The sequence below is a fragment of the Rhinolophus sinicus genome, chromosome 14, assembly GCF_057876585.1.
Source record: "Rhinolophus sinicus isolate RSI-liver-muscle chromosome 14, RSI-T2T, whole genome shotgun sequence".
Classification (NCBI taxonomy): domain Eukaryota; kingdom Metazoa; phylum Chordata; class Mammalia; order Chiroptera; family Rhinolophidae; genus Rhinolophus; species Rhinolophus sinicus.
In genome coordinates this window covers 23,106,300-23,134,102 of record NC_142514.1, presented here as the reverse complement: position 1 = coordinate 23,134,102, position 27,803 = coordinate 23,106,300, and the positions used below count along the sequence as shown (strand labels likewise).

The window sequence follows — 27,803 nt, the reverse complement described above, 5'->3', positions numbered from 1 at the left end:
TCTTGGAACGGGATGAGGACGTGAGGCACATCCCGCATGTTCATGTCGCCATATTTTCATATGTCACCAACCATTAAATACTCAGTGATTCATTCAGCAAATATTGATTGAGCACCTACAGCATGCCAGGCATTGTGGGAGCCAATTAAGAATTCAGAGGAATCAGACAAAATTTCTGCTCTCGTTGGAGTATATGCGTGTGTGTGTTGGGCAGAAAGAGGTAACCAAACAAGTGAACAAGATAATTTTAAAGAGTGATAAGTAGAGCTGTCATATATACCCGCTCAAAATGGTGTCCCTGGAGCTTTACCACATGGCAACACTGGAAACGTGTATAAAGAAAAAGGAATAAAGTGATAGAGTGATGGAATGAGGGTGGGGACCCATGTAATGTTAATTAAATTCTCCTCTGCAGCAAATCTATTTGTTCACATGCTTACAGTACCGTAATGATCTTCCCTCTGAAACTCTAGCACTTTTCTTTGTCTTCAGTTTGCTATGATGTTGTTTTACTAATAGGCAGGCCATGTAAGTTTTTCCCCCTTCTGTCTTTAAGGTAGTTGGCTCTGTTAAGTTACGATTCCTCATTATTTACATTATGCTCCCTGCTGGATGACCACAAAGGTGGAGATGGGATGGCTATGTGAGGGCATCCGTGTCCATCCCATTGGGAATAGAGCCCCCCAATTCCGTGTAGATGTAATGGTTGGGGTCAACAGATGTTATCTTTAGCAAGTTCTAAGAATACTCCCAAGGACTCCACTGTTAAACTTGGGCCAAGTGTGCAGTACTAGCAGTACTGGGAGACAGTTTTGAGGAGCAGCTAAGAGCTTGGCCCCCGGAGTCACATGGATTTTAATTTGCATTGATTTGCATAGGTTTGTGTTTGCTGTTACCATTTACTGGTCTCACGACCCTGGCAAATCACTTAAACTCTGTGTGCCTCAGTGTCGTTATCTTTAAATGGGGTTAATAACAGTACCTACCTCATACTGTTATCATGACAGTTAAATTGAGTCATTGATGAAAGTGCTTAGAACAGTGCTCACATTTAGTAAACCCCCAATAATGTATAATAATTATTATTAACTATCTTGTGCTGCCTGAAAGTTTTTTCATGTTGTTCTCTCCCCTTGGCTTAAATTCTTCCTACACTTATAAAATACAGAGATTATAAGGGGTAATACTGAATGTTGAATGTGTCTGGGTACCAGGTTCGTTGCTGAATTGGATGGAAGTGTTTTGCGTAGCAGGTTGAACCTAATGCAGAAAAGGAGAAGATGGGTGGAGTCAGGGAGAGGAACGAGAAACTCAAGGAGTCAAAAAAAATTCCTTTGTTTTATGTTTTTCCTGTTTTGCAAACATGACTTTATTATTATTTTTTCACTTTAGTTTCATTGTAATTCACAAGTCAAATATTTAATTTACTTAAATTTCAATTCTGTTAATACCCGACATCAATATAAATGTTCTAAAGGGAGTTAAGTGTCCATTTGTTTTTACCTTCTTTATACTTTTACATATTAAAAATGTTTAGAATGAGCATATATCATTTTTGCAGTCAGAACAATTAAATGTTGTCTTCATTTTGAAAAACTATCACTCAGAAACCTATTACTCTAATACAGTTTTTATTTGGGGGCTCATGTCCGGTTTTTATCCATATATAAACAAATATTCAATAGCTATAATCAAAAGTGTACATGTAATTACATGATCTACCATTTTACTTAAAGATGTTTAACATTCTTCTTTCTACAGGGTCATATTTATCACTTTAATAATTACGTTCAAACTGCCTCACATTAAAGGCTATAATATACCTCACATTAATGAACTGAACATAGGTTGTTTACATTTTTTCTCTCCAATAAAATTATGTCACTATAAACATCTTCGTCCATGTGGCTCTTTGTCTTTTGAATTAATTCCTAGTGTTTACTGAGTCAGAATATTTGAATAGTTTTTTTGGCTGTTGATAAGAATTCATATACTCCCTTCCGAAAGGATTATATCAACTTTACACTCCAACTAGCAATAAATACATATGAGTTTCCATGAAGCCTCAGCAATATTCTTTTTTCTTTTCTTTTTTTTCTAGTGAAATGGACTGTGTTTTCCTATTAATTCTATTTTCTCTCATATGAATCCTCTGAGCATACTTGTTGCTCATCTTGGTAATGTTCTTATACAATTAAAAAAGCTCTAATTGAGTACTGGTATTTGCCCTTTCGCATATTTGTTGCAATTATTTTTTTTCATTCTGTTATTTTTCTTTTTAATTTTGGTTTAGTGTTTGTTGGTTTTTTTCCATTTATAGCACTTGCCTTGCTTCAACCTCATTCCAGGGTCTGTTAGTCACTGGCATGAAAAGGGTTTAAAATGAAGATTTTCAGAAGAGTGGATCCTTAGGATAAAGTAGGAGAGAGAATAGGAAATGGACAGGGCATCGAGAGGAGGCACTGTCACCTCTCTCCCCCAGTTTCTTCCAAAGCTTTAGTCTCTGAAAAATGGTGCTTACCCAGCACCTCCTTTGCATAGTTTTGTAGCTTTGAAGTTGTCAGAGTCCCCACCCAAAATGTTTAAAGGAGGAAAAAATCTCTCCACCCTGGTTACCACCTGGGGGATCTCCATCCTGGTTACCACCTGGGGGATCACCAGTAGTTACCACCTGGGGGATCACCACCCTGGTTACCACCGGGGAGATCACAACCCTGGTTACCACCTGGGGGATCACCAGCAGTTACCACCTGGGGGTCACCACCCTGGTTACCACCTGGGGGATCACCACCAGTTACCACCTGGGGGATCACCACCAGTTACCACCTGGGGGATCACCACCCTGGTTACCACCTGGGGGATCACCACCCTGGTTACCACCTAGGGAATCACCACCAGTTACCACCTGGGGGATCACCACCAGTTACCACCGGGGAGATCACAACCCTGGTTACCACCTGGGGGATCACCACCAGCTGAGAGGAACTGCGGACGGTGACCACTTACACTTAAGTGATGGTTTCTCCCCCAACACAAGAGACCAGGAGCATGAGACACTGGGGTAAATACACTGAAAGAGGGAGACGGGGCCAGGAGAAGAGTGAGTCCGCAGTGTTGGCTGTTTGCCAGAGCACCATGCCCAGCATGGAACCCAGCATGTCTCCCACCTAGAGCTCAGAGCCCAGCCAGTCCAGCCCATCTCTTGTCTCCCCCTTTCTCGCTATTGCTCTTTAGACTAAGGAAATGCTCCCCTGCCAGCCCTCAGTGGCCCAGGCAGAATGCCAGGGACGCTTACTGACCTCCGCTGCTCTTCTCTTGCAGTTTCCTGCTTCTTCAACTTCACCAGCCCCTCCGGGGTCGTCCTGTCACCCAACTACCCCGAGGACTATGGCAACCACCTCCACTGTGTCTGGCTCATCCTGGCCCGGCCGGAGAGCCGCATCCATCTGGCCTTCAATGACATCGACGTGGAGCCTCAGTTTGACTTTCTGGTCATCAAGGATGGGGCCACCGCCGAGGCCCCAGTCCTAGGGACCTTCTCAGGAAACCAGCTCCCCTCCTCCATCACCAGCAGCGGCCATGTGGCCCGTCTCGAGTTCCAGACTGACCACTCCACAGGGAAGAGGGGCTTCAACATCACCTTTACCAGTGAGTCCTCCCTCTGTCCCCAGCTGACCATCCTTCTGAGTGTCGGTCTCTGAGGATGGTCAAGGGTGCCCCCGAGGAGGAGTTGATGTGGGTGAGCCAGTTGTAGGGCACTGCAGGGCTGGAGTGCCCAGGCCTTCAGCTCAAGCATGAGCAGGAAAAGCATAAAGTGCTGGCTGCTGACAGGGTGCTCTCTCCTGGGGAGTCACTCTCTTGAGCATTTATATCCTGTAGGTGTGATATGTAATGTAAAAGGAGCCTGGGACTCACTTCTCCCTGCCACCCCCTCCCAGCTAGAACCAGGAAGGGCCCAAGGGAGAGCAAGCATCTCATCCTTTCATTAGTTACTGATCCTTCTCTGGTGCGCTCCCCCCAAGGCCTTGAACGCCTACGTACTGCTGACTTCAAGTATTCCAGGGGGGTTGCTCACACTTGACTTTGCCCGGTTCCCATTCCCACAGTCGAAGCAGAAACAAAAATCTGGAGCAGAGTTTCTGTTTGGCTCTGAGGCTACTTAGAACCAGCTCTTGGGATCCTTCCTCATTGCCCCTCTCAGGGCCACACTCCAAAAGCTGTCACCTCTAGTTTCAATCCTGGGCCCCTTCTGGAAGCAACCTGAAGCTCGGCGGTGATTATTTTCACTTCTGTGTCTCATGGGGTTCCAGTGAGTATCGGGGTAAGGACAGAAGCTCGGAGACTGAAAATAGCAAGCTGCCAAAGGCAGCAAGGGTGCTTATCAGGTGATAATAAATTGTCAACCCGGTGACCTTGGCCGATGGCACATAGTCAAATGGGGTTAAAGCTAGGTCTGCCCAAGCAGTTAACCAGATCCTTTCCGAGACGCTGCTTGTGAAACACAAGTCCCCAGTTCAAGCTCCATCCCATGCACACAAACACACACGTACAGCTGGTGTCCCTGGTGCTTCTTGACAGAACTGATCTCCCCCCGCCCTGTCCCCCCATCCTGGGCATAGGAGTCTTGCCTCCTTGTCCCAACTGTCCCTGGGGTCTAGTTGAGCTGAAGACAACAGACGCCAAAAGGTGGGCCACTGGGGACCCCAGATTCCAAGGGACCACCCGAACTAAAGCCCTTCCCTGACATTCCCTGCAGCACCTTCCTCAGGACCCCAGACTTGCTTGAAGCAATCAACTTTCCCAAGGCGTGCCTCCTCCCGGGAGAGCACTTCTGTTACCTTCCTCTACAGGCAGGAGGAAACAGCCCAGTTCTCTCTTCCCTAATCTTGCCAGTCTAGCAGCGCAGCTCTAGCTTTTCACTTCTCTGGCCTCATCCCTGTTTTCCCATGAGGCCACGAGCTCTGGAAAAGTGGGGAAATGTATTACTTATCTTCCCATCCCCTCTGCCCACACGGGCTGGTCCGTGGTAAGGATCAGTAAATGGTTATTGAATGGAAAGTTCCATGAATGACTCAGTGCTCTTCCTTCCCGGTGAAGTGGGTAGAAAAAGGGTAAGAGGGACTCAGAGAAGCCCACTTGTCCAGAATGGTGATGGCTGAGAACTCTGCAGGTCCAAGTAGGTGTGGGCACCGATGGTCACCTACGGCAAAAATGGGGGCTCATAGTCTCAGGAAAAGCACATCCTAGTAAGTTCCCACTTTCCAGGAAAGTAACCACTGTGTCCTCGGGAGGAAGAGGCAGAAGGCAGGGGGCCTGACCTGAAGACCAAGCTCTTACCTCACATTCCTCTCCAAGGTTTCTCCACCATTGTGAAAACGATACACATCCAATATGTAAATACTCAAGAAACGGGACAGGCCAAAGAAGAAATGCTAACTACACCCAAAACACCCCCACCCAGGAATGATTCTTGCCAACATGTTCTAGACAGATATTTTTCTGTGCATTTACAGGTAGACAATTGGATGGAAACATAAGAATAATTTTTTAAAATCTGGGCCCCATCCGAGGTCTGCTGAACCCGAATCTCTAAGGGATGAGGCCCTGGAATCGACATTTTTTTACAGGTTTCCGATGCAGTTAGTGAAACAATAGTCCACGGACAAGTGTTTGAGAGCTAGTGTACTGTCCCCTGCAGGATATTCATCTCCCAGGTCACATCCGAACTGATGAACATCTGGGCTGAGCTAGCGTCTGCCCAGTGTTGGGAAGCTCACCCCCCCAGGCAGCTTTCTCCATAGCAAGACAGCACGTGGAGCTTCCCCTTACGATGACTTGAAATCTGTGTCCCTGTAACAAGGACCAGTGACCCCGTTTCCACCCCGCAGGCTCCTTAGAGTAAACCTAACCTTTCTTCCACGGGGAGCGTCTTCAATGGTGATGACAATAGCTACTGTTTACTGAGCACCTACTGTATGAGCACTCTGCAGTCATCACTGCTGACCCCACACCAAAAACTTCCTAAGCGAACATCTGTCGCTTTTCACACACCAGGAAACTGAAGTTTGAAAGGGTCCGCAGGGAAAACTGGGTGCTATTTAAACCCTGACTTAGAGCTTTTGCTCCCGGATGTTGGAAATATCTCCCTACCCCTTTTGTGTGCATATGTGTGTGTGTGTGTGTGTGTGTGTGTGTGTGTGTGAGTGTGACTAATACGGTTTTGAATAGACAATCGCCTGGACGTCTGCCTTCAAGCAGCACTTTTCTTCCCACCCCATATTTCTCAGTGTCAGGGCAACCTCAGGTCATAGTTCCTAATGAAGAAAGGCGGGGAGACTAAAGTCAGAGTGAAGGGTATTGGGGAATCTGTGGAGATTCCGCAATGTGTCCTCACAACCATCTCCATGTCCGATGCTCCCACAGCTCACCTGCAGTAAGGAGGATCGCCAGGTTTGCAAGCTCCTTGCCTCCAGCAAGACCCAGCAGCCTCCAGGGCTGCTTCTGTTTCTGACTGTGCAAGGGTTTCGGTCACTAGGGAATTTCGGAAGCTTATAAACTGAGTTCTTTAAAGCGGCACTTGCCCGTGCAGCCATGGCACCTGTATTCCACTGCAAAACCACTGTCCTTCAAACAGCAGGATTGCCAACGGGGGTGGCTTCAGAGACTTGAGTGTGAGAACTGTGGCACCCTGAGAGGGGAAGGCTGGGAATGTGTTTAGTGGACATGGAGTGGGAGCGGGAAGAAGGAAGGGAACTCATATGTAAGGGGTACTCACCATCTCTCAGGAGCTGTACCAAACATTCTCCACTTTCCTATTCATATCGACTTGCATTTTATTTCTATCCCAGAGTGACCCTGCCAGTGAAATATCTCATTTTATAGGTCAGGAAACAGAGGCTCAGCAAGATTACGTAAGTTGCCCAGGACCATGTAACTAACAAGAGGCAAAGCTTGATTAAACCCAAAAGGGTTCTGACTCTTTCCTCCCTACTCCCCTACTGCATTATCAATTGCCTTGGAGAGTGAGAGGCAGCCTGACAGAGGCAAGCAAGTGAAGGAAATGGGTTCGGACAGGGATGATTCCAGGGCACCTCCTCTGTGATGCTCGGTGTCTATTAGTGTCATGGGATTTAGAGCCCAGCTCACCTGCAACATAACTGAGCCCATCATGGTGTGAAGTTAGGAAAGCGTGGGATCCATTTGACACTGAAGAGACAGATCTGCTCCTTAGCCTCAGTTTCCTCATTTGCAAGTTGGGGTAAGAATATCTCCTTCATGGAATCACTATATCATGTAAATGAGCTACCATGAGAAATGCTTAGCCCACTGCCTGATCTACAAATGTGCTTAGAATGAAATTGCATTAGGTGCTCAGAGAGGCATGAGATCAAGTTTAATAATCACCTGCTCTATGCCTGACGTGGCACATCAGCCCCTGGTTCTAGGTTACCTGGCGGGTTCTTGCGAAATGGTGCAGGTCTAGCGTTCACCGTCATAATGAAGCCGATATTCTTGGGGGGTCCATCTACACAGCATCTCTGCCTAATCACAGTCTTGACCCCCACAGCCTTCCGACACAACGAGTGCCCAGATCCCGGCGTTCCAGTCAATGGCAAACGGTTTGGTGACAGCCTTCAGCTGGGAAGTTCCATCTCCTTCCTCTGTGACGAAGGCTTCCTCGGGACTCAGGGCTCAGAGACCATCACCTGCATCCTGAAGGAGGGCAGCGTGGTCTGGAACAGTGCAGTGCTGCGGTGTGAAGGTACGTGCCTGCCGGGCTGAGGGCCACGGCTGTCAGCGAGTGGCCTGCACCATGACGGTCCATTTCCCTATTGCCACCCTCTTGCCCTCACTCTGGAATCTCAGGAGCTTTATAGTACCACTTTGCATAGAAATTTGAATTGTAACCAGAGACTAAACTGGAGAAACACTAGTTCTAGACTCTCAGGCATCAAAAACACCTTCAACTGGGAACTCTCGATATCACAGCCATTAGGAGCCCTGCTTCCAGCTCCTGCCCAGGGGACTCCATCAGCCCAAAAGAGTGTTGGCGGTGCTATGAGTTCTCGCGTCTCCAGGCTGCCTGCCACGCTTTCCTTCTCCACATGCTGATTTCCCCCAGTGCCCTGGGACGTCTCCCAGGCTTGGCCTTTGTGCCCCCGTCACATGCTGCCTTGTTATCCTTGTGGTCCGTCTCCAGGAGACGAAGGGCAGACCAGCCAGAAGAAACACAGCTGGAAGCAAGCACAAGGGTTATTATGGTGTCTCCTCAATCCTGCCTTGCCATCCAGAACAGGTTGTGACTCAATTTCAGAGACCAGCCATCTGTTCCACCCAACTGCAGGCATTTAAAACACAGATTCAGCTTCTCGAAGGCAGGATCATATCAGATCTGGGTGCCAAGCACAGTGCAGGATAGGCCCTCAAATATTTGTGAGCAATGGATGAAGGGAGTGGACCCCACAGGCCCTTGGAGGAAGTGACAGTGTCCGAGGACGTAGGAGCTGTGCTTCTGGCCTTTTGGAAGCCAGAAAGCGTGTTCTTCTCATCTCACTTGATGGACAGAGGTGGAGACCTCTCTATGTACCCCACCCCCAAACCCAAAGCTGAGCACCCCAGCCAGCAGGAGGGAAGGACGGGAGAACAAAGAGGGGGTGTACCTGAGGGGTGTGCCCCAAAGCTGACAGGTGGGGGAAGGGAAGAGAGGAGAGACCACTGAGAGTACAGTGCATGTGGCAGAGCGTCTGTGGGCTTTCAAGTCAGAGGGGCCTCGGCTGGAATCCTGGTGGGTCACCTTTTCCCTCTGAGCCTCTGTTTTTCCATCTGAAAGACGGTAGAGGTAATAATAGTATTAATAAGATGTATATGTAAAGGGCAGTTCCTGGCATAAAGTAAATACTCAAAAGTCTTAGCTGTGCTCGCAATGGTTTGTAAGCTCCATGAGGTTAGAAAATCATCCTTGGCCTTATAGTCCCACAGCTGGCATATTGTTTGACACTTAGATTGTCAGTCAATACTGGTTGACGAATCACTGAATGAATGAGTGAATGAGTGAATGAATGACCTTTTAACTAGGTTAGAGCCTCCCTAATGGCCTCCAGAGCCCTGACTCACCAGACTGCCTTTTGTCTCCACCCTGAAGTTTACCAGCTGAGTCACTCTGGGCAAGTGACTTGACCGCTCTGTGCCTCAGTTGCCCCATCTGTAAAGTGTGGTTAATACTGGGAATCTCCTCATGGGGTACCCGTGAGCAGGCAGTGCTCTTGGAGCAGGGTCTGGCAGAGGCAGCACTCAATGTGTGTTGGCTATGAGCATTATTTACCCTAATTTTAACCATTTCCTTGTCAGGCCAATCAGATGAGTGTTGCTTCACTTGAGGACAGATGGTGCGTTTCTATCTTTCCAGATGCTTGTCTCAGTCATGACATGAACAGACTACTTCCTGCCCTCCAGAGTCCCACGGTGAGGTCCACACAACCTCATCGGCCGTTTTTCCCCAGTGGAGTGAGCACTTTGGGAAATTACATAAGCTTTAGAGTCCGAGAAAGAAGGTGAAACCCACAGCTTCACCTCCTCCCAGCTGTGGGATGGTAGATTAGGTAACTCCCTCTTTGGCAGCAGTGGGCTAACCGTGCATGTGCGATGAGGTTGTTTGCAGAAAAGCAGATGAGCAAAGCAGCCACGCGGAGCCCAGGGTTGGAGGTTGTCATTCGGTGGTCATGCACCTTTCCTCAGTCTGGCCCCTCATTCTCCCTCATGCTCGTCAATCTCCTCTGACTTCTCTGGCTTTCCTCGCATTCATCCATCTTGTCCAGGACATTTCCCTGCAGTCTCTCGCTCACGTGATCCCTCCTTTCTCCTAATTCCTTTTCTTCATGGCCCATCACCGGACCACTCTATGGGACACTTGGTCTCACCAAGTGTATTCATTGTTCTTTACCAGTTCCATGGGCCTGGTCCTATCTCCCCACCAAGATTCTCCACACTCCCGGGGCAGAAGCCCAGGCCCCAGTACCCCTGAGCCTGTGGGAGTTCAGTCCCAATGGAGTTGACTCCCCTGAAGAGGCATCAGGACTTGGAAACTGCAGAATCCTCTTTCGTCCACTGCTACCTCCTCCAGGGGTTCCCAGACCATCGTTCTGCCAGTGCAGTGAAACATGCAAGACCGTGTATGAATGCCGGAGAGAACCCGACCTTTGTTAATGGGCTTTAACACAGCTCACTGTTTCATAGGCAAAGTCCTAATTTTGAAATTAAAACAGTCTCATTCATTCTGTCCCTGGGAGGACAGGAGGCAACCAAAACGAGGGGGCAGCCTATTGGAGAGTCCCTGACTTGGCACAGGGACGAGCCCGCTCGGTTTTCTCAGAGTGATGGGTGTTTGCTGCCAACCTGGTTTTCGGGGACCTGGGGAGCAGCACATCAGTGGGGCCGAGTGAGAGAGGCCGCCTAGCGTGGCCAATTCCAGATCCAAAACTGTAGAGCAGGCCAGGTGGAGACACCCCTGGCATCTGACCCCTCTGTGGCCCCTCGCCCCTTTATGTCCCAGCCTTGGGAGAACCCTGCTTTGCAATCAGCATCTTTGTCTTTTTCAATTTTCTAGTTTTGTTTTTGATTAAGTATCCCCACCTTGTGGACAATTAAGTGCAGGAGCTAATGGTCTTTTAAAAAACCTTTTAATATATGCTAAGAGCCACTTGGCTTTTGAGAGGCCGTAATGGGACAAGAGAGAAAATGGCTTCTTCTCCTAAATTTAGAAAGAGGGGTGATCATCTGCTAATCAAAGGCAGAAGCCAGCAAACTTTTCTTAAAGGGCCAGCTGGGAAGCGTTTTCGGCTGTGTGGGCCCTGAGGTCTCTCTCTTCTCTGCTCTGCCATCATTATGTGAAAACAGCCCCAGACAACACATAAATGGATGGGCCAGATTTGGCCCCTGGGCTGTAATTTGCTGACCCCTAATCTAAAGAACAGAGGACATAAAGGATCTTGTGTTTAAAATCAGAAATTTCCTAAGATTTCCAAGTAGCGAAGGCATCCACAAAGGACTGCCTGGTCATCTCCCCATCACATTCATCTCTTCCTTTGCTTTTAAGAAAGAACCGACTAATTGTACTCTACTATGATAAGTGTTTTACTTGCTCATTTCAGCCATGCAGCCATCTAGGAAGTAGGTGTAGTTATTGTCCCCACTGGGTTAAGTCACTTGCCCAGGGTCCTCCCAGCTTGTAAGTGACAGCCAGAATTCAAACCCAGGCTTTGGCTACACTGTTACTGTTACCTTTTCTTTTTTCTTTTTTTTTAATTATATCACTAGAGAGAATGTCATTTCAAACATGTTTATGAAAGATGTAAAAGCATGCACAAATAGAATGAAAAGCAGGTTTTCTACTTTCCATATCCCAGGAGAAAATTAAAACAAAAGGAAACATATTGTCTATTGCAAAAGACAAAGACCGGACACCACATAGAAGCATCAGAAATTGTCAGCGTAAAACAAAATGACAGCAGAAAGACAAATATATCAGTTATGATGATGAAGGTAATTAAACTCTATTAAAAGACAAAGACTCAAACTGAATTTAAAAAAAAAAAATGTTGCTTATAAGAAATACATGAAAAAATGGAGATAAATTATCTACAGTGAGTATATATTTTCATTTTTAAAGTAATACTTGGTGGTTATGAAACATTTGAATAATATACAAGTGCAATAAAGTTCAAAGTGGAAATACTCATTTCCCAATCCCACTCCCTGGAGGAAAATGGTTGAATAGTTTGGTTTGATCACATCCACATTTCTCTGTGTCTATACCCAATGTGTTACTTTTATAATCAGCAAATTTAAAAAGTCCTGTAAGAAAGAAAGAAGGTCAAAGGGATCTAATATATGGTGATGGAAGGAGAACTGACTCTGGGTAGTGAACACACAATGTGATATATAGATGATGTAATACAGAATTGTACACTTGAAACCTATGTAACTCGACTAACAATTGTCACCCCAATAAATTTTAATTAGGAAGGAAGGAAGGAAGGAAGGAAGGAAGGAAGGAAGGAAGGAAGGAAGGAAGGAAAGAAGAAAAAGAAAAAGAAAGGAAGTCATTCAATTTCCCCACTCCTACAAGAGGAATCTAAGTGATGGTTGTAGCTCACTTAGGCCTCCAAAGAAGTTGGGGTAGTTATTGAGTGTCTAATATTCTTATTTAATCTTCTCGTCACTCTTGTGAGAAAGATATTATTATGCTTTATACATGAGAACTCTGCAAGCCAGTGAGGTAAACTGACTTGCCTGAAATCACCCAGCTAGTAATTAACTGAGCAATTACTATGTGCTAAATACTAGGCAAGTGCTTTATGTACACTGTCCTATTGAATCCTCCTGACTACCCTATGAGGTAGGTCCTGTTATTATCCTCACTTCACAGATGAGGAAACTGGAGCACAGAGTGCTTAAGTAACTTTACCAAGGTCACTCAGCTAAGTGAATGGAAGAGTCAGGATTCAAATCCAGATATTCTGATTCCAGAACCATCACTTTTAATCACCAAATGTGGTCCGTCTGACTCCCAAGTTCCTTCTCCTTTCATTCTACCACAGAATAGTGGAGGATGGGTGGAGAGGGGTACAGGTGGGTGGTGGGGAAGCAGGGCTGGAGGGAGAGAAGGCCAGAGGAAAAGGCTTGTACTACCTCTGGTCATTCACACTGGACACTTAGTCAGTCAAAACCCCTTTGAGGGCAGCAGTCAGGGTGGGCATTCCGAAGTCCACTCTCAGTGATTGGAAATGCGGGCTCTGGAGCCAGACCACCCCAGGTGTAAAGCCTGGCTCTGCCACTTCCTCGCTGTGTTTCTGGACCAGTTGTGTAACTTCTTTGTTTCCTCACCTGTGAAATGAGGCTAATACCAGTACCCACCTTCAAGGCCGTGGTGAGGATGCACATGCAGGAAAAGGAAAGACACACACAAATTACCTTCTTCATGTCATTCTGTGTGGCACCATTCCCAGTTGCCCCCTGCCTTGTGTAACTTTAGCATCAGAGGTCAGGAGAGAAGGGCCATCCATCACAGGGCCACCAGCCCTCATGGGAAGCCCGACATATCGGTATTAATCACCGTATAACAAAATACCACAGACCAGGTGGCTTAAACAACGGAATTTTGTTTTCTCAAAGTTCTGGAGGCTGGAAGTCCAAGATCAAGGTGCCAGCGGGTTTGTTTCTCCTGAAGTCTCTCCCCTTGTCTGGCAGGTGGCTGTGTCCATCTGTCTTGCTGTGGCATCACATGGCCCTTCCTCTGTACGTGTGTACTTCTAGTGTCTCTTCCACTTCTTATAAAGACACCAGACCCATTGGAAGAGGGTCCACCCTTATGACTTCATGTAACCTTAATTACCTACTGTAAAGGCCCTCTTCTCCAAAAACAGTCACATCAGGGTTAGTACTTCAACCTATGAATTGAGGGGACACCATTCAGTCATGACACCCAGTATCTCTACCTTGCAACCAGTATTTCATTCCTTTGACAAAATACTTGTTGAGCACCTACTGTGGGCCAGGCAATGGGTTTGACACAAAGTGTCTTTTGTCTTCTTGCTGAGCTCTTCTCCCTTTTCTGCGGTGCGTGTGTGTGTGTGTGTGTGTGTATGTGTGTGTGTGTGTGTGTTTCCTTTTTTTACTCCAACATTTTTTTCTTCTTCCAATGTTATTTATTGTAGTAAAATACACATAACAAAACTTACCATCTCAACCAATGTTAGGTGTACAGTTCAGTGGTATTTAGAACATTCATATTGTACAGCCATCACCGTTATCTATCATTGGAACTCTTTTCGTCTCGCAAAACTGCAGCTCTGTACCCGTTAAACACTAACTCCCCACTTCCTCTTCCCCCAGCCCCTGGCAACCAGCACAGGGGCTGTCCATGCATTTGACTACTCTAAGTTCCCATTATAGGTTCCTCATGAGTGGAATCATACAATATTTATCCTTGTCTGACTGGCTTTATTTCTCTTAGCATAACATTCTCAAGCTTCATCTATGTTGTAGCATATGTCAGAATTTCTTTCCTTTGTAAGGCTTAAAAATATTCTGTTGTATGTATATACCACATTTTGTTTATCCTTTCATCCGATACCTGGGTTGCATCCACCTTTTAGTTACTGCGAATAACGCTGCTATGAACAAGGCCATACAAGTGTCTGTTTGAGTCTCTGCTTTTACTTCTTTTGTTTACCCCAACATTTTTAATGGAAAATTTCAAACAAAGAAAAGTATAATGAACCCCCATGTACCCATCACCCAACTTCAACAATTATAAACTCGAGGCCTATTTTGTTTCATTTTACACCCCCACCCACCCCCACCCTACTCTGGGATTATTTTGAAGTAAATTCCAGGCAAAATATTTCATCCACAACATTTCCGTGTGCATCCCTAGCAGATAAAACAAACACTTTAAAACATAACCACCACACTGTTGTCTTAAAAAAATAAAAATAATTGCTTAATATATTCAAATGTCCATGATTACCTAATCCTTTCTTTCATGGGATTTTTTTTAAAAATCGGAATCCTAGTTAGGTTCACACATTATATAGTTGGCTTCTATCTAAGGTGTCTACTCCCACCCCTTGCAAATTTTTTTGTTGAAAAAGCTAGGTCATTTATCCTGAGGCATCTCCTGCACCCCGAATTTTGGCAGTTACATCCCTGGGAGGTTGTTTAACGTGATCCTCTCTCTCTGATATTTCCTTTAGTTGGCCGCAAGATCTAGAACCCAAGCAGATTTAGGTTTCATTTTTTATAGGCAGGTCTCTGTGCTCCATCAAAGGCACATCATGTGTGGTTGTCTCTCTTTGGGGATGTTAGGAGCAATCGATGAGCGTAGCCTATGGACTGCAAAATGGTAACATGCTATCGTTTCTTCTTTTCTAAGATGGAATACTTAAAGAAAACTTGCTCACATCAACTGTTTGGCTACCCTGAGGTATAGTTAGTTCATAAAGGAGATATACTCCTTTATCAGTTTTCGTATTGATGAATTGATTCCCTAACATCTTCCAAAGTTGAGCATTTTTAAATATTATTACAGTCCAATGGATTTAAGCATATTTTAGGTACTTAAATCCATTGCAGTTATTATTCTAATCAACGCTCCAATTGTCCCATTACCCAGTGGGATCATTTTGAAATTGGCCCAGTCTCATCTTGTGTATTTTCTGTTCGTGACCAAGACTCATCTGTTTCTCCAAGGAGTCCTGGTTTGTTTTCTTTCTGTTTGTTTGTTTTTTTAAGTGAAAAATGATATTTAGAATCTGGGCACTGAAGGTGCTTATTCCTATTGAGCAGGTCCTTGTTTCTAAGACTTTTCAATGAACAGAGCTAAGAAATTGTTTTTTAAACATAAAATGTATCATGGGTTCATTTTATTTCAAATGTAAAAACACTTTTATTTAACTTCCTTGATGTCATATATGTATCTCCTTTCACTGTTGCTGGAAATCCCTGTTCCCAACAACACCAATATAATTCCATAATGCATACCCAACAGCCTCAGAATTGTAATACCATACTACCAACAGCAATATGATTACTGGAAAGAGTTTAAGTCGTTTTTCTTTCAATTCTTCTTGTCCCCATGGCCTACAAGGGGTGGGCTATCAAATTACAGTGTTTCAAAATCTCTTTAACTAGTTTCTTCATGTGTGATTATGCCAACTGATACAGTATTGTATTCATTTATTTCCTCTGCCTTTGAGTTTTGAGAAATGGCTCGTCAAATTTAAATCTTTCTTTTTAATTGTGTAAAATTTTTACCGAGTTCCAAAGTTAAACCTCGAAAAGAAGGTAATTTATGAGAAAGTCCAGCTTCTATGCCTATCCTTTCTAACCTCTTTTCTTTCTCTCTCCATAGATAATCTTGAGTTTTGGGTTTACTCTTTCATTAATTGTTAATATGAGTAAATATGTGTGTGTGTGAGTCCCACTGCTTTCTTAGATAAATGGAATCATACTATACCCTTATTTTTACCTCTATGCCTTGCTTTTATTCACTTAATAATATATTCTGGGGGTGCCCTCCATGACATTGTATAGACTATTCCTCACTTCTTGTTTTATAGCTGCATAAATAGTCCATTTTGTTGATCACCCTACTTCATTCAGCTCCCCATTACTGAACATTTGGGCTGTTTCCACTCTTTTGCTATTACAAATAGTGCCACCATACATGTGTCTTTTCATGTTTTTGCCAGTATATTTTTGCGATAGAAGATTGCTGGGTCAGGGAGTAAATGCATATGAATTTTGCTGGACATTACCAAATTTCCCTTCATAGAGGTTGTGTCATTTTGCATTTCTACCAGCAAGGTACTAGAATACCTGGTTTCCCTCAGTCTCACCTGTTACCAAATGTTGGGTTTTGCCTAGCTGATGGATGAGAAATCATTTCTCATTGTAGTTTTAGTATTTATTTTCTCAGAGTGAGGTTGAGCATCTTTTCAAATGTGAAAGAGACCTCGCATTTAGGAATCCTGCCCTTCGTCTCCCCGCCTGGCTCTTGCCGCCCCTGGAATATGAATATGAACTAGAGAGAAAGTGAAGGATTGAATGAATGGAGGGGTTGCTTGACCATCACGTGAGCAGGAGAAGAGATGCACTGACCAAGGTAATAAAACAATACGGCAGAGAAAGGAAACAAAACGATGACCACCAAAGGCAGGATTTGAGTTTCTCTCTCTGGAGATTTTAGATGGGGTTTTGTTGATATATATAGAGAATAGCCAAGGCTGGCAAGTGACCGTGTGGTCTGTGGCTTATTGGAAAGTGAGTGAGGAGATCACAGTCCAGCAACCAAAGAGTCTGGGCCTGTGCTGAGTTGGAGCCGAGAGAGTCCCTATTTCCTCTGAGGCTCAGTTACTCACATGGGGACCCCGGGATGTAGCAGTAAGGTACGCCCCTCCCCACTTCCAAGGTCTCACATGTCCCTTGGAGAAGTAGAGGGAAGCATTAGTAGTTTCAGTGGGATGAATGGGTGGGTTCTGAAAACTGGGCTTATCCAGGAAGTGGTAATACCCATATGCAATTTACTCTCTATGTTTGATATCAGTTCTATGTAATTACTTAGTTTCTCCAAGCCTCAGCTTACTGAAAATGGGTAATAATCCCTGCCTATAAAATGGGGATAATAATAGTATCTGCCTTTCCGTGGTGCAGTTGTCACAAGGATAATCCAGAAGCCCCGACACGTAGAAAGCTCTCAATACCTGTGAGTTCATTACTGTCAGCCGTAGTGGCAGAACTGTCACGTGCTGCCCGGGGGTTTGGAGACACAGGTCTTAAGGTGAAATCTCAGCTCTCACTCCCTTTGCTCTTGATCTGATCTCTGAGCCTATTTAGCCTTAGTTTTCTTTTCTGTAAAATGGGGATAATAAAGCAGTGTCAGTGTCGTGTCATCAATATGAGTTGTCTACTGTCATCGTCATCATCACGTTTTGATCCTCTTTGTTAATTAAACTTTCTAATATAACTTTCTGTTAAGAATGCTGGATGATTAGATATTTCCAAGAAGTTCATAGAATTGAGAGAGGAGAGGTGTGCTACATTTGGCTGTATTTTATGAAACTGATTGCCTGGAGGAATTTACAAAAATGAGCAGAGAGAGAAGTGCTGTGTAGCTCTCCATCCCCTTCCCAGTGCTGTTCAGGGCCTTTTTGGCATCTGGTAGCCCCATAGTAAGGGAGTCGAAAGGAAGCAGGGGTTCCTTTAAACTGGGAGGCTGGTTAGCTTCAGCTCTCTGGGTTGATGCCATTCTCCTAGGTCTGAGTCTAGGCGCTACCACTTGCTAACCCAGAGTTAGTTGCTTAACCTCCATAAGCCTCAGTTCTCTTAGCAGTAAAATGGAGGAAATATTATAACAGCACCTCACAGGGTTTGTGTTTTGTGAAGAGTGGACATGACTCTCCATGTGAAGCTAAATGCCTGGCATGTGTGAGGTGTCGGTCCATGGCAGTGGTGGTGACACAGTAGCAGCCACATTGGGGGTGGTTGTCCTCAGTGGTCTGGAGGAGGGAGGTACATTAGTCAGGGTGGCCTAGGTTACACTGTATTAACAAGCAACCCCCAAATCTCAGGGGCTTAAAAACAGGAGTTTATATCTCACGCAGGCTATTCAGGCTACATGTATAACATGGTCATCAGGGACTCTGCTCCTCAGGGTCCCTTAAAGGCCCAGGCTGAAGGAACGTCCATCTTGACTCTTGTTCCACAATCACCAACGCAGGAAATTTTGCAGACTATGCACTGGCTCTTAAAGTTTCCACGTGCATGGGACACGCATCACTTCTGCTCTCATTTTATTGGTCAAGGCGGTCACGTGGCCTAGCATAACTTGTAAAGGAGTGGACAATGAAATCAGCTATGGACCCTGGAGGAGGACTGGAGGAGCTAGCTGTCCTGACCACCATAGGGACCAAGGGTCTGGTTGCAGGAAGAGGCAGGAGTGATGAGAAAGATGTGGGTGATACCGAGAAGCTGATACCGGGAAGAGTGGACAGAGAGACCAAAGGGCTGAGATAACAGGCTTGGCTATATCAGAGGTATGCATGGACCCCCTTCCCTCCCCAGTGTCTGATGGAGTCACGGACGTGGACGGCATTTATTCGTCTTTCCGTCCATTCACTGATTCGAGCAATAATCACTGATTTGGGGCCCAGCGGGGCAACTGCGCCGAGTTCTAGGCTAAATGCTGGGGATTCTGCATGGTGGCAGACCAGTAATAGGGTCCCCACCCTCACAGAGCTGACAGTGGAGCATGTTGTACTGGTGCTACCAGCGGAGCACGGGGCTCTGCCCCCTCTCCTGCAGCACAGCGCTGCGCGCTGGGCGTGGGGAAGTGGGCTGGGTCTCTGCCTCTGCCACAGGCCTGACAACTGAGTGAGGAACCGAGGAAAAACCAATTTGATCCAAATAATAGCTGTACTCCAGCCCTTCTAGAATGGCAAAGGACTTTGTTTAAAGGATTCTTTTCATTTCTCCCCTCCGGCCTGTAATAAAACTCCAAATGATGCAATTGAACATATCCGTAAGGGTCCCAATAGACGGAACTCACAGTTATATAGTTTATGTAATTTTCCATAAAAACAAAACCAATACTTGTTGGCAGACACATTTTATAGAGAGGTTTTTTATTTGTTTGTTCATTTGTCCCCTCAAGAAATGTGCTTCTCTCCCTTCTGTCCCCCCAGCTCCCTGCGGTGGTCACCTGACTTCACCCAGTGGCACCATCCTGTCTCCAGGCTGGCCTGGCTTCTACAAGGACGCCCTCAGCTGTGCCTGGGTGATTGAAGCCCAGCCCGGCTACCCCATCAAAGTCACCTTCGACAGGTGCTTGTAACCAGAGCCTCTGGGGAGGTGGGGGAGAGGTGATCTCTACGGAGTGGTGTGGAAGAGTCCCTGAGGGGGTGGGGACAGCACTGACGCTGAAATGTCAGCAAGGTCAGAGAATACTGGAGCAGACTGGCCTGGGTGGGGCAGATGGCACTGGCTTTGGCCTCGGCCTTGGTTCCACCTCAGTAGTGGGTTTGTGCTATTTAAGGGGCTCTGACTGGAGGGGTGAAGCAAAGGCTGGGGGATGTCAGAGCCTGTTTCTCCACGCACCCCCAAGGAAGGAGAGTGGGCAGATAGATACCGTGACGTGTTGAAGGAGGCATTAGAATCTGCAGACTATAACCCTGAAATTTCCAGTATGGGAAGACAGCTTTCCTGACCTCTGCCCCAAATCCTGCTCCTCTGTCCCCCTTCCAGCTCCCACCGACTTCGAGACAGAGTATTCATGGCCTAGAATAGCAGTCTGCAAGCTTTTCTGGGAAGGGCCAGATATAGCTATTTTAGGTTTTGTGGACCACTGGTGGATATGTTACATATCCTTTGCTTTAAAAAAAAAAATACCCCTTTGGAAATGTAAAAACCATCCTTACTCTCAGGCCATGCTGTAAACCAGAATTGGCCCTGGGCTGTAGTTAGCTGACCCCGATATAGAACATTCTGACCCCTGTGAGGCTAGTCATTGTGCTTCTAGGTCTTAAGATGGGTCATGGCCCAGGTCAGAGAGAAGATTGAGAGAGCTGCATCCACCATGGGGGGAAGAAGAGGGGTTAAATGCCGTGGAGAATGTCCTTCCACTTCGCTAGTGAATGTGTGCAAATGACATTAAAATATTCCAGCCTGCCAAAATCTGATTGTTCTCATGCCCGGGGTCAGACAGGGCCTTTTATCATTTGCAAATGACTAAGCCTTGGGTTTCTCAAGAAGTCTTCATCTCTGTGTTTGGCAGATTTAAAACCGAGGTCAACTATGATACTCTGGAAGTGCGAGATGGACGGACATACTCCGCGCCCTTGATTGGGGTTTACCACGGGACCCAGGTCCCCCAGTTCCTCATCAGTACCAGCAACTACCTCTACCTCCTCTTCTCCACCGACAAGAGTCACTCGGACATCGGCTTCCAGCTGCGCTATGAGAGTGAGTCTCAGGGAGGCAGATGGCAGGGTTGGCCCAGGTCGGGGAAAGGACCCAGGACTGTGCTCCCACAGTAGGCCCCAGCCTGGCCCCATCCCCATGGCATTCTCAGTCAGGCTGCGCTCCTCGGGTGACCCTCCCTTGCTCTCAGCACGTCTCAGGACTCAACCTTTAGAGACGATGAAAGTTTCTTTCTAAAGAACCTTTGGAAAGGGTCAACCCTTTGGAAGCAGTGAAGCTGATGACCTGCATTGCACACTGACTTCCCACAATGTCACTAAGATCCCCTCTGTGTGCAGATGACTGGTGCCACTGTGCTGGCACTCTGGGAACAGAGCATTGCACAGAGCATGAAGTTGAAGTGAGATGGCCTCTCCCACTTGCTCACCCTCTTCATCCCCTTCTGCATTCATGGCTGGTGCCTCAATGTAATCAGAAGAGGTAGATGTCAGTCAGTTCTTTGCAGATCACGGTAGAAAGTTTTGCTTGAGAGCACCATTAGGACAGGGTCGTTTTCTTACTCACATTTGTATCCATAAGGCTTAGCATGGTGTCTAAGTCAGAGTGGACACTCAGCTTAGGTTGAATGAATGAATGAATGAATGAATGAATGAATGAATGAACGAACAAATGAACAAATGATCAAGCCAACTTGTTTTCTCTGATAGGGCTTCAAATACCCTCTCAGCAGATCTTGAGAGCCACATTTGATGAGTGGGTAAATGACAACTTCAGCCTCCTTTAAAGCAGGGCTCTCTCCTCCCTCCCTCCCTCCCTCTGTGAGTCAGCTGGGGTCCCTTTATGGTGATGGTTGAGCTGTCTGTTCCAGCTGTGGGCTCTCTTTTCCAGCTATAACACTGCAATCAGACCACTGTCTGGATCCAGGGATCCCCGTCAATGGGCAGCGTCATGGGAATGACTTCTATGTGGGTGCTCTGGTGACCTTCAGCTGCGACTCGGGCTACACATTAAGTGATGGGGAGCCCCTGGAGTGTGAGCCCAACTTCCAGTGGAGCCGGGCCCTGCCCAGCTGTGAAGGTGAGGCACACCATAGGGGGCACTCAAATACTGGATTCCTTTCCTGACATGAAAAACCAGAAGCTGGAAGGGGCACTGACTCTCCCACAGTCAATGAGGGTTTGAGAGGAGATGGGGGGGTGGGCTCTCAGGAGGATTGTGGGGGGAGCGCCTTGAGCCATTCCAGTCTTTCACTGCTCTCTTCACTCCTTCTATAGCACTCTGTGGTGGCTTCATTCAAGGCTCCAGTGGGACCATTTTGTCACCAGGGTTCCCTGACTTCTACCCCAACAACTTGAACTGCACCTGGATTATTGAAACATCACATGGCAAGGGTGAGTGTTTTAGGTCCATAGCAGGTATTGGCATGTGACAAGGTCAGGACCCCACATTCCCCGGATCAGAATAACCTCAATGGGGATCTCCCTGGGCTTAGTCGAATTTTTCTCACCAACAAGAAAGCTCCTAGAACCTTTCCATCTCTTTGATCACAGAACTCATGAACAGAATATTTAAAAATAAATATTTTTGAGAATCATGATCTCCATGGAGATCTCCATGATCTTAGAGATTACCAGCTCTCAAATCCTTAATGCAGTAATCTTTTCTAAACCACTCCCCACAGATGATGACACACCTTCTGTCTAAACTGTCTAAACACCCCCACTGGTGAGGAAGTGGCCAACCCATTCAACCAGCGGGCACCTACTATCAGTTTTTGATAGATCTGACCCCTCCTAATAGTCTATTAAGTGTCCCTGAAACTTGCTTCCTTGTTCTGTGTCCTGGGGAAACATAGGATGTGTCTGCTCCCTTTGCTTCATGTCCACGCTTCCAGTATTGGACATAGCAACCCTCTTCACACATAACTCAGCTATTCCTCACCATGCTGGACTGCTGCCCACCTCTCCTAACATAAATGATTTTGGGAGTCCAAGTTCAAAGTAAGGGTGCTAGTTACAAATCAACGTTAATTAATATACTCTTTTGTTCAACAAATATTGACTGAATACCAGATGTGTGGCAGGCACCGGGCCTGGGAATAAACAGTGTCCAGGGAGATCTGGCCTCTACGCTCAGAAACTTATTCTGAAGTTCATCTAGAGTCATGGTTCTTAACCCCTCCGCACTTTGGCAAATACATTAATGCTTAACTCACACCCTCGAGGTTTTGATTTTCTACACTGTAGGTGGAAACCAGCCATCTATGTTTTTAGAACACTTCACTAGTAATTCTGATGCATGCCCTTAAATAAGAACCACTGATCTAGAAGAATTAACCTGTAGAAAATACATGAAAAAAAATTTTAAAGGAAGAGTAACTCTTCCAGATATTAAAATGTTGTTATGAGCTAAATTAATTTTGCAGTGTGGTATGAGTATAGGAGTGGACACACAAATCAGTGAGGGAGAATAAAAGTCCATAAATAGATTCGTGTGTGTGTGTGTGTGTGTGTGTGAGAGAGAGAGAGAGAGAGACTGTCTTTAATATATTATTAAAGTGTCATTTCCAATCCATTGAAGAGAGAATGGATTATTTAATAAATGGTTTTAAAACAATGGGCTTAAACATTTGGAAACAAAGAAAAAAAATCATACTGCACACATTTAACCACATAAATTCCAGTACTAGAACATGAAAATCTAACCTCAGGTGGGGACATACTTTAAGAGTCACACCGAAAGTGGAATCTATAAAGGCAAAGACTGTTAGATTTGATTAAATAGAACTTTGAATGGATTTATGTAAAACAAATCCGTAAAATATTCAAATAGTAAATGGACAAAAATATTTGCAACATCTGTAATCAACTAAGGATTATCAACCTGATACAGGAAAAGCTCTTAAAAATCTTCAATAAAAATATGTCTGGTCTACAGGCCTATAAAATGAGCAAAGCTATAAACTAACGCTTTGTAATAGAGGAAATACCAATGAAAAGACATCGACCCCACTGATAAGTGCAAATTCCACCAGCAATGAAATTTCCCTTTCCAAGTCAGTAAAGAAAATCATGACCATTTAGCAGACTGTAGAGACATAAATACTCTTCTTCAATGCTGACATTTGTGCAGTGGGTGAAACTTTCCTGAGGTTGATCCTGCAATGAAGCAAAACCTTTAAAAATACACGTGCACATAAGGAACTCAAGAAATATGTATGTGAATTGAATTAAACTGAACCCAGACCCTTTTGCACAGGGCGCCGCTTGTAAGAGTATCTCAGATTAACAGACATATGAGGCTGCTGGCTCTTTGCTCCCTAACAGACAGGAGAACAACGGGAGAAAATCAAAACTCTAGGAAATTCAGAATTTTTACACTTGCCACCGCCCAGCCCAAGGGAATGGCCGAGAGAATATGTTCTTGCTGAGGCCCCAGGACTGGCATCTTTTGTAAAACCCACAAGGCTATCTGGGAGTTAGATGAGCTGAGCAAACAGAGCACCTACTATGTGCCACGCACTGTGCTATGCGCTTGCAAATGCTACTCTAATTGTTCCTCATTCCAAGAATTATTAATAAATGCCACCGTGAGGGAGATACTGTCATCCACATAGCACAGCTGAGGAAACTGAAATTCAGGGCGTGGTGAGCGACTTTGGCCCATATCCTTCCGCGGGTCCGTGGGTTTTTGACCCAGGTCTGCCTCCCTCCAAAGCCCATGCCTTTCCCACAGCCCGGTCTTTCTGCTCCAGTGTGGTAACCCTGTCCTCCTCACGATTTTGAGTGGTTCACTCCAGTGAAGTATTCGTTTGTGTGTATTTCTGTCACACCAAACATGGGTTCACACTTCAACCTGGGGCCTATTTCTGTGATAGCGTCTTCATTTTCTCACGATGGCCAGGAGAGCCCCGGAGCAATCAGCACAGCTGGGAAGCCCAGGGGTTTCATCTCCGTTGTTTACTCATCCTTAGGACCCCAGCCAAATGATCCCTCCTTTGGAGGTGCTGTATTTGCAGGCAGAAGACGAGAATGCCGTACGGAATGCTTCATCCACTCCATTTCCCCTGTTTCTGGGTATGACCCCCTCTCCACCCAGCCCTGCTTTCCAGCTAGGAGGGAAGGACCTATATTTCACCAAGCTTTCTCCCAAGCGCTATACATTGAGAACTCTTTCCTCCTTGGCACACGTTTGTGTGTCGGGAAGATCGGAAACACTCAAGCACACATACCTGAGACTCTCCGAGCATGCGCACAGCCATCATGCCAAGGCCTGTGAGCCCTGTGAAGCCTTCCCGACCCTCAGGACATAATTGCTTCCTCTGTACCCCCACCCTGGGCTCTCGTTACTGATGGTCTGTCTCCTCCACTAAACTGGGAGATCTTTCTCAGTACTGAGCACAGGCCTGGCACTTAGTAGGTGCTTAGGATCTGTTTCTTTGGGCACATGAATAAACGGATGCATCTCGGTTACCTCGGCATAGGGCATTTACAAGCTGCATCCCTGGTCCCACTACTGCTTCTACCCCACCCCCACCCATGGAATCCCAAATACTCCTGCTTTGCCAGCTTTTATCAACAGAGAGGCAAGAACATGAAAACATCTCAAATGCTTTAGCATTAAGAGCTTGGATCCACCCATCTTTTATCAAAAACATGTAATTATCTTGAGAAGTATTTCTCATACTTTTATGTGCCTACAAATCACCTAGGGCTCTTGGTCGCATGCAGATTCTGATTCACAAGGGCTGCGGTGGAGGCCGAGATTCTGCATTTCTAACAAGCTCCCAGGCGATGCCCTGCTGGTGGCCCGTGGACTTTGAATAAGTGGGTCCCGCACCCCTGGTGTGCCCAAGTTCCTGCCCGGGCACATCCAGGGCACGTATCCTCATGGGCACATGCACTTGTGGGTGAGCGTGCTGCCCCATAACCTTTCTCACCACCTGACCCCTCATACCTGCTCACTTTCTGTAGCGGGAGAAGCAGTGTCGGGCAGCCCATTACTGCACAGCCTCTGCAGTCAGATTGCCCCACTTCCCAGCTCAGCTCCCCCACCTACTAGCTGGGTGACCTTGGACACATGACTTTCATCTCTTTATGCCTCGGTTTCCTTCAGGTGTAAAATGGAGTTGAAAATAATTGTACCCATGTCATTGGGTCATTGGCAGGATTAAATGAGTTTTCATATCTTCCCTTCCAAAGGATAGGGGCCAATTACAGGGCCACTAACACACATAGGACAGTAACTCACAAACATGTAGTGCTCACATGTTAATGAATATTATTGTTTTTATTTAGTGCTCTTAGCCCTCCCCCACAGGGGAGTGCTCACCTCCCTTTTTCTTCCTCTCACTGCTCCTCCTCCTCCCTGTCTCCTCAATGCCGTTCCACCCCAAGCTTGCATGCTGCCCCTTCTTTGACTCTCGTTCTGCCCTCCTCTGGGCCTCTTGCCCATGCTTCTGGCTGATGCATGGAAAAGAAGGCCTGTTTGTTGGTGACCCCCAGACCTACCTCTGTAGTCCAGCCTTCATCCTGAACCCCACGTCTATGCTCCCAGTTGCCCACGAGCTATATCACTGCTTAGCTGCCAAAAACACGGGGTGTTCAAAGCTAAGTCCATTACCCTTCCACTCCTTCTCTTCCTCCTGTATGTCCTACCCTGCCGAGCGAAAGCCATCACCGTCCTCTAGGTCAAGACGCTCCCTTTCACTTCTTTGCACTCACTGCCTCTTCTTCCTGTCCACTCTCCCTCCCTGAGGCCTCATGTCCACTTCCTGCTCTCACGCCCTCTGCCAGTCCCCACCCCCTCACCGTGGCATGACTGCTGTATCCTAATTGTTCTCTGCCTCCTCTCCATCCTCCTCACCACCATCAGCGTCTTCCTAAGTCTGAAATCTGATCCATTCTGGATAGGATGGCTTCTCATTGTCCCCAGAAAAATACCCGGCCTAGCCCCAACCTGCCTTTCCAGATTTTTCCTGCTGAGTGCTCAGCCACACTGTGCAGTTCTCTGAGCCCTGGACTCCACAGCTCCTTTACACACACCAGCCCCCTGTGCGGGATGCCTTTTCTACCTCATTAATGCCTATGCATCCTTTTAAGGCCCATATCAAATGTGCATTCCTTGGTGAGGCGTCCTACTCTCCCCTCCTCCTGCTGCAAACGCTTCCCATGCTGCTCCCCATGGCAGTCTGATCTACGCTCTTTATAGCAATCGTCAATCTGTACTGTGGCTGCTTGTTTCATGTCTTGGATATCCCCTTGCACCTATCTGGCCCTGGGTTCTAACCCATAGAAAGCACTCCACAGATACACACATACTTGTTGAGTGAGTGAGTGAGTGAGTGAGTGAGTGAAGGCTAGGAAGCATTGTCATAGAACTAGCTGTAAATCTCCCTTCCCGTTTTGATACCTGTAAAGGGGTGTGCTTCTCCCTGACTGGACCTGTGAGCCACAGCGGGACGCAGCTCATTCAGGGCCCTGCCCTCAGGTTCGCCCACATGGACTCATCAGTGCGTGCTTGTACCTCCACACCCATCGACGGTTAGAAATTGGAAATGTCCGTGCAGATCCCATCTTGCAGTGGGGCTGCTTCAGCTGTCTCACCGTCATCACCCTGACCCTTCTGGTCTCTTGTCAGGTGTGTTCTTTACTTTCCACACCTTCCACCTGGAAAGTGGCCATGACTACCTCCTCATCACCGAGAACGGCAGTTTCACCCAACCCCTGAGGCAGCTGACGGGTTCACGGTTACCAGCCCCCATCAGCGCTGGGCTCTATGGCAACTTCACCGCCCAGGTCCGCTTCATCTCCGACTTCTCAATGTCCTATGAAGGATTCAACATCACCTTCTCAGGTAAAGCTTGTGAGGGTCCCTTGGGGGAAGGACACTCTACCTGTCCCTCTGCTGCCAGCCTCTGGTCTTCCTAGCAGATGGAGGTTGATCCATTCTCTGGTCTCTGGGAGAAGGGACCTTACTACTGCAGCGAAAGACAGCTGGGTTACACACCAGGGCGAGCTTCCCTGTAATGGGCTTGGAAGGAGCTAGCAGGTGTGTAGGGGAAGCTTCTTTGAAGGTGTTTAGGTTTCCCTCTGAACTTACCCAACTGGTTCACCAAGAAGAATTCAGAGAAGTCCCTTCCTGCCCTGGCAACTCCAGATTCTTAGCCTGGTCCCACTCACGTCCACTATTCACAACCTCAGAAATTTACAAAAAAAAAAAAAAAAAAAGAGGGTTTGAAGTTAGCATCCTAGTAGAGTGTGTTTGTCTCCTTTGGGGCTTCTTCCTCAATGCTAATTTAACAGTAATAGATGTTTATCTCTGTGTTT

General features: G+C 46.4%; 1 protein-coding gene across 5 annotated transcripts in view; it reads left to right on the top strand.

Moving 5' to 3' along the window:
- The window catches only part of CSMD2 (CUB and Sushi multiple domains 2), a 577,361-nt gene that overhangs the window by 359,817 nt on the left and 189,741 nt on the right, over positions 1 to 27,803 (top strand). For all 5 annotated transcript variants that reach the window (XM_088791016.1, XM_088791015.1, XM_088791014.1 and 2 more), the window contains 7 exons: positions 3,322 to 3,648; positions 7,568 to 7,762; positions 19,242 to 19,380; positions 20,330 to 20,517; positions 21,364 to 21,552; positions 21,750 to 21,866; positions 27,115 to 27,330. In XM_088791016.1, the coding sequence (XP_088647142.1) occupies positions 3,322 to 3,648; positions 7,568 to 7,762; positions 19,242 to 19,380; positions 20,330 to 20,517; positions 21,364 to 21,552; positions 21,750 to 21,866; positions 27,115 to 27,330 (1,371 nt within the window). The remainder of the gene's footprint in view (positions 1 to 3,321; positions 3,649 to 7,567; positions 7,763 to 19,241; positions 19,381 to 20,329; positions 20,518 to 21,363; positions 21,553 to 21,749; positions 21,867 to 27,114; positions 27,331 to 27,803) is intronic.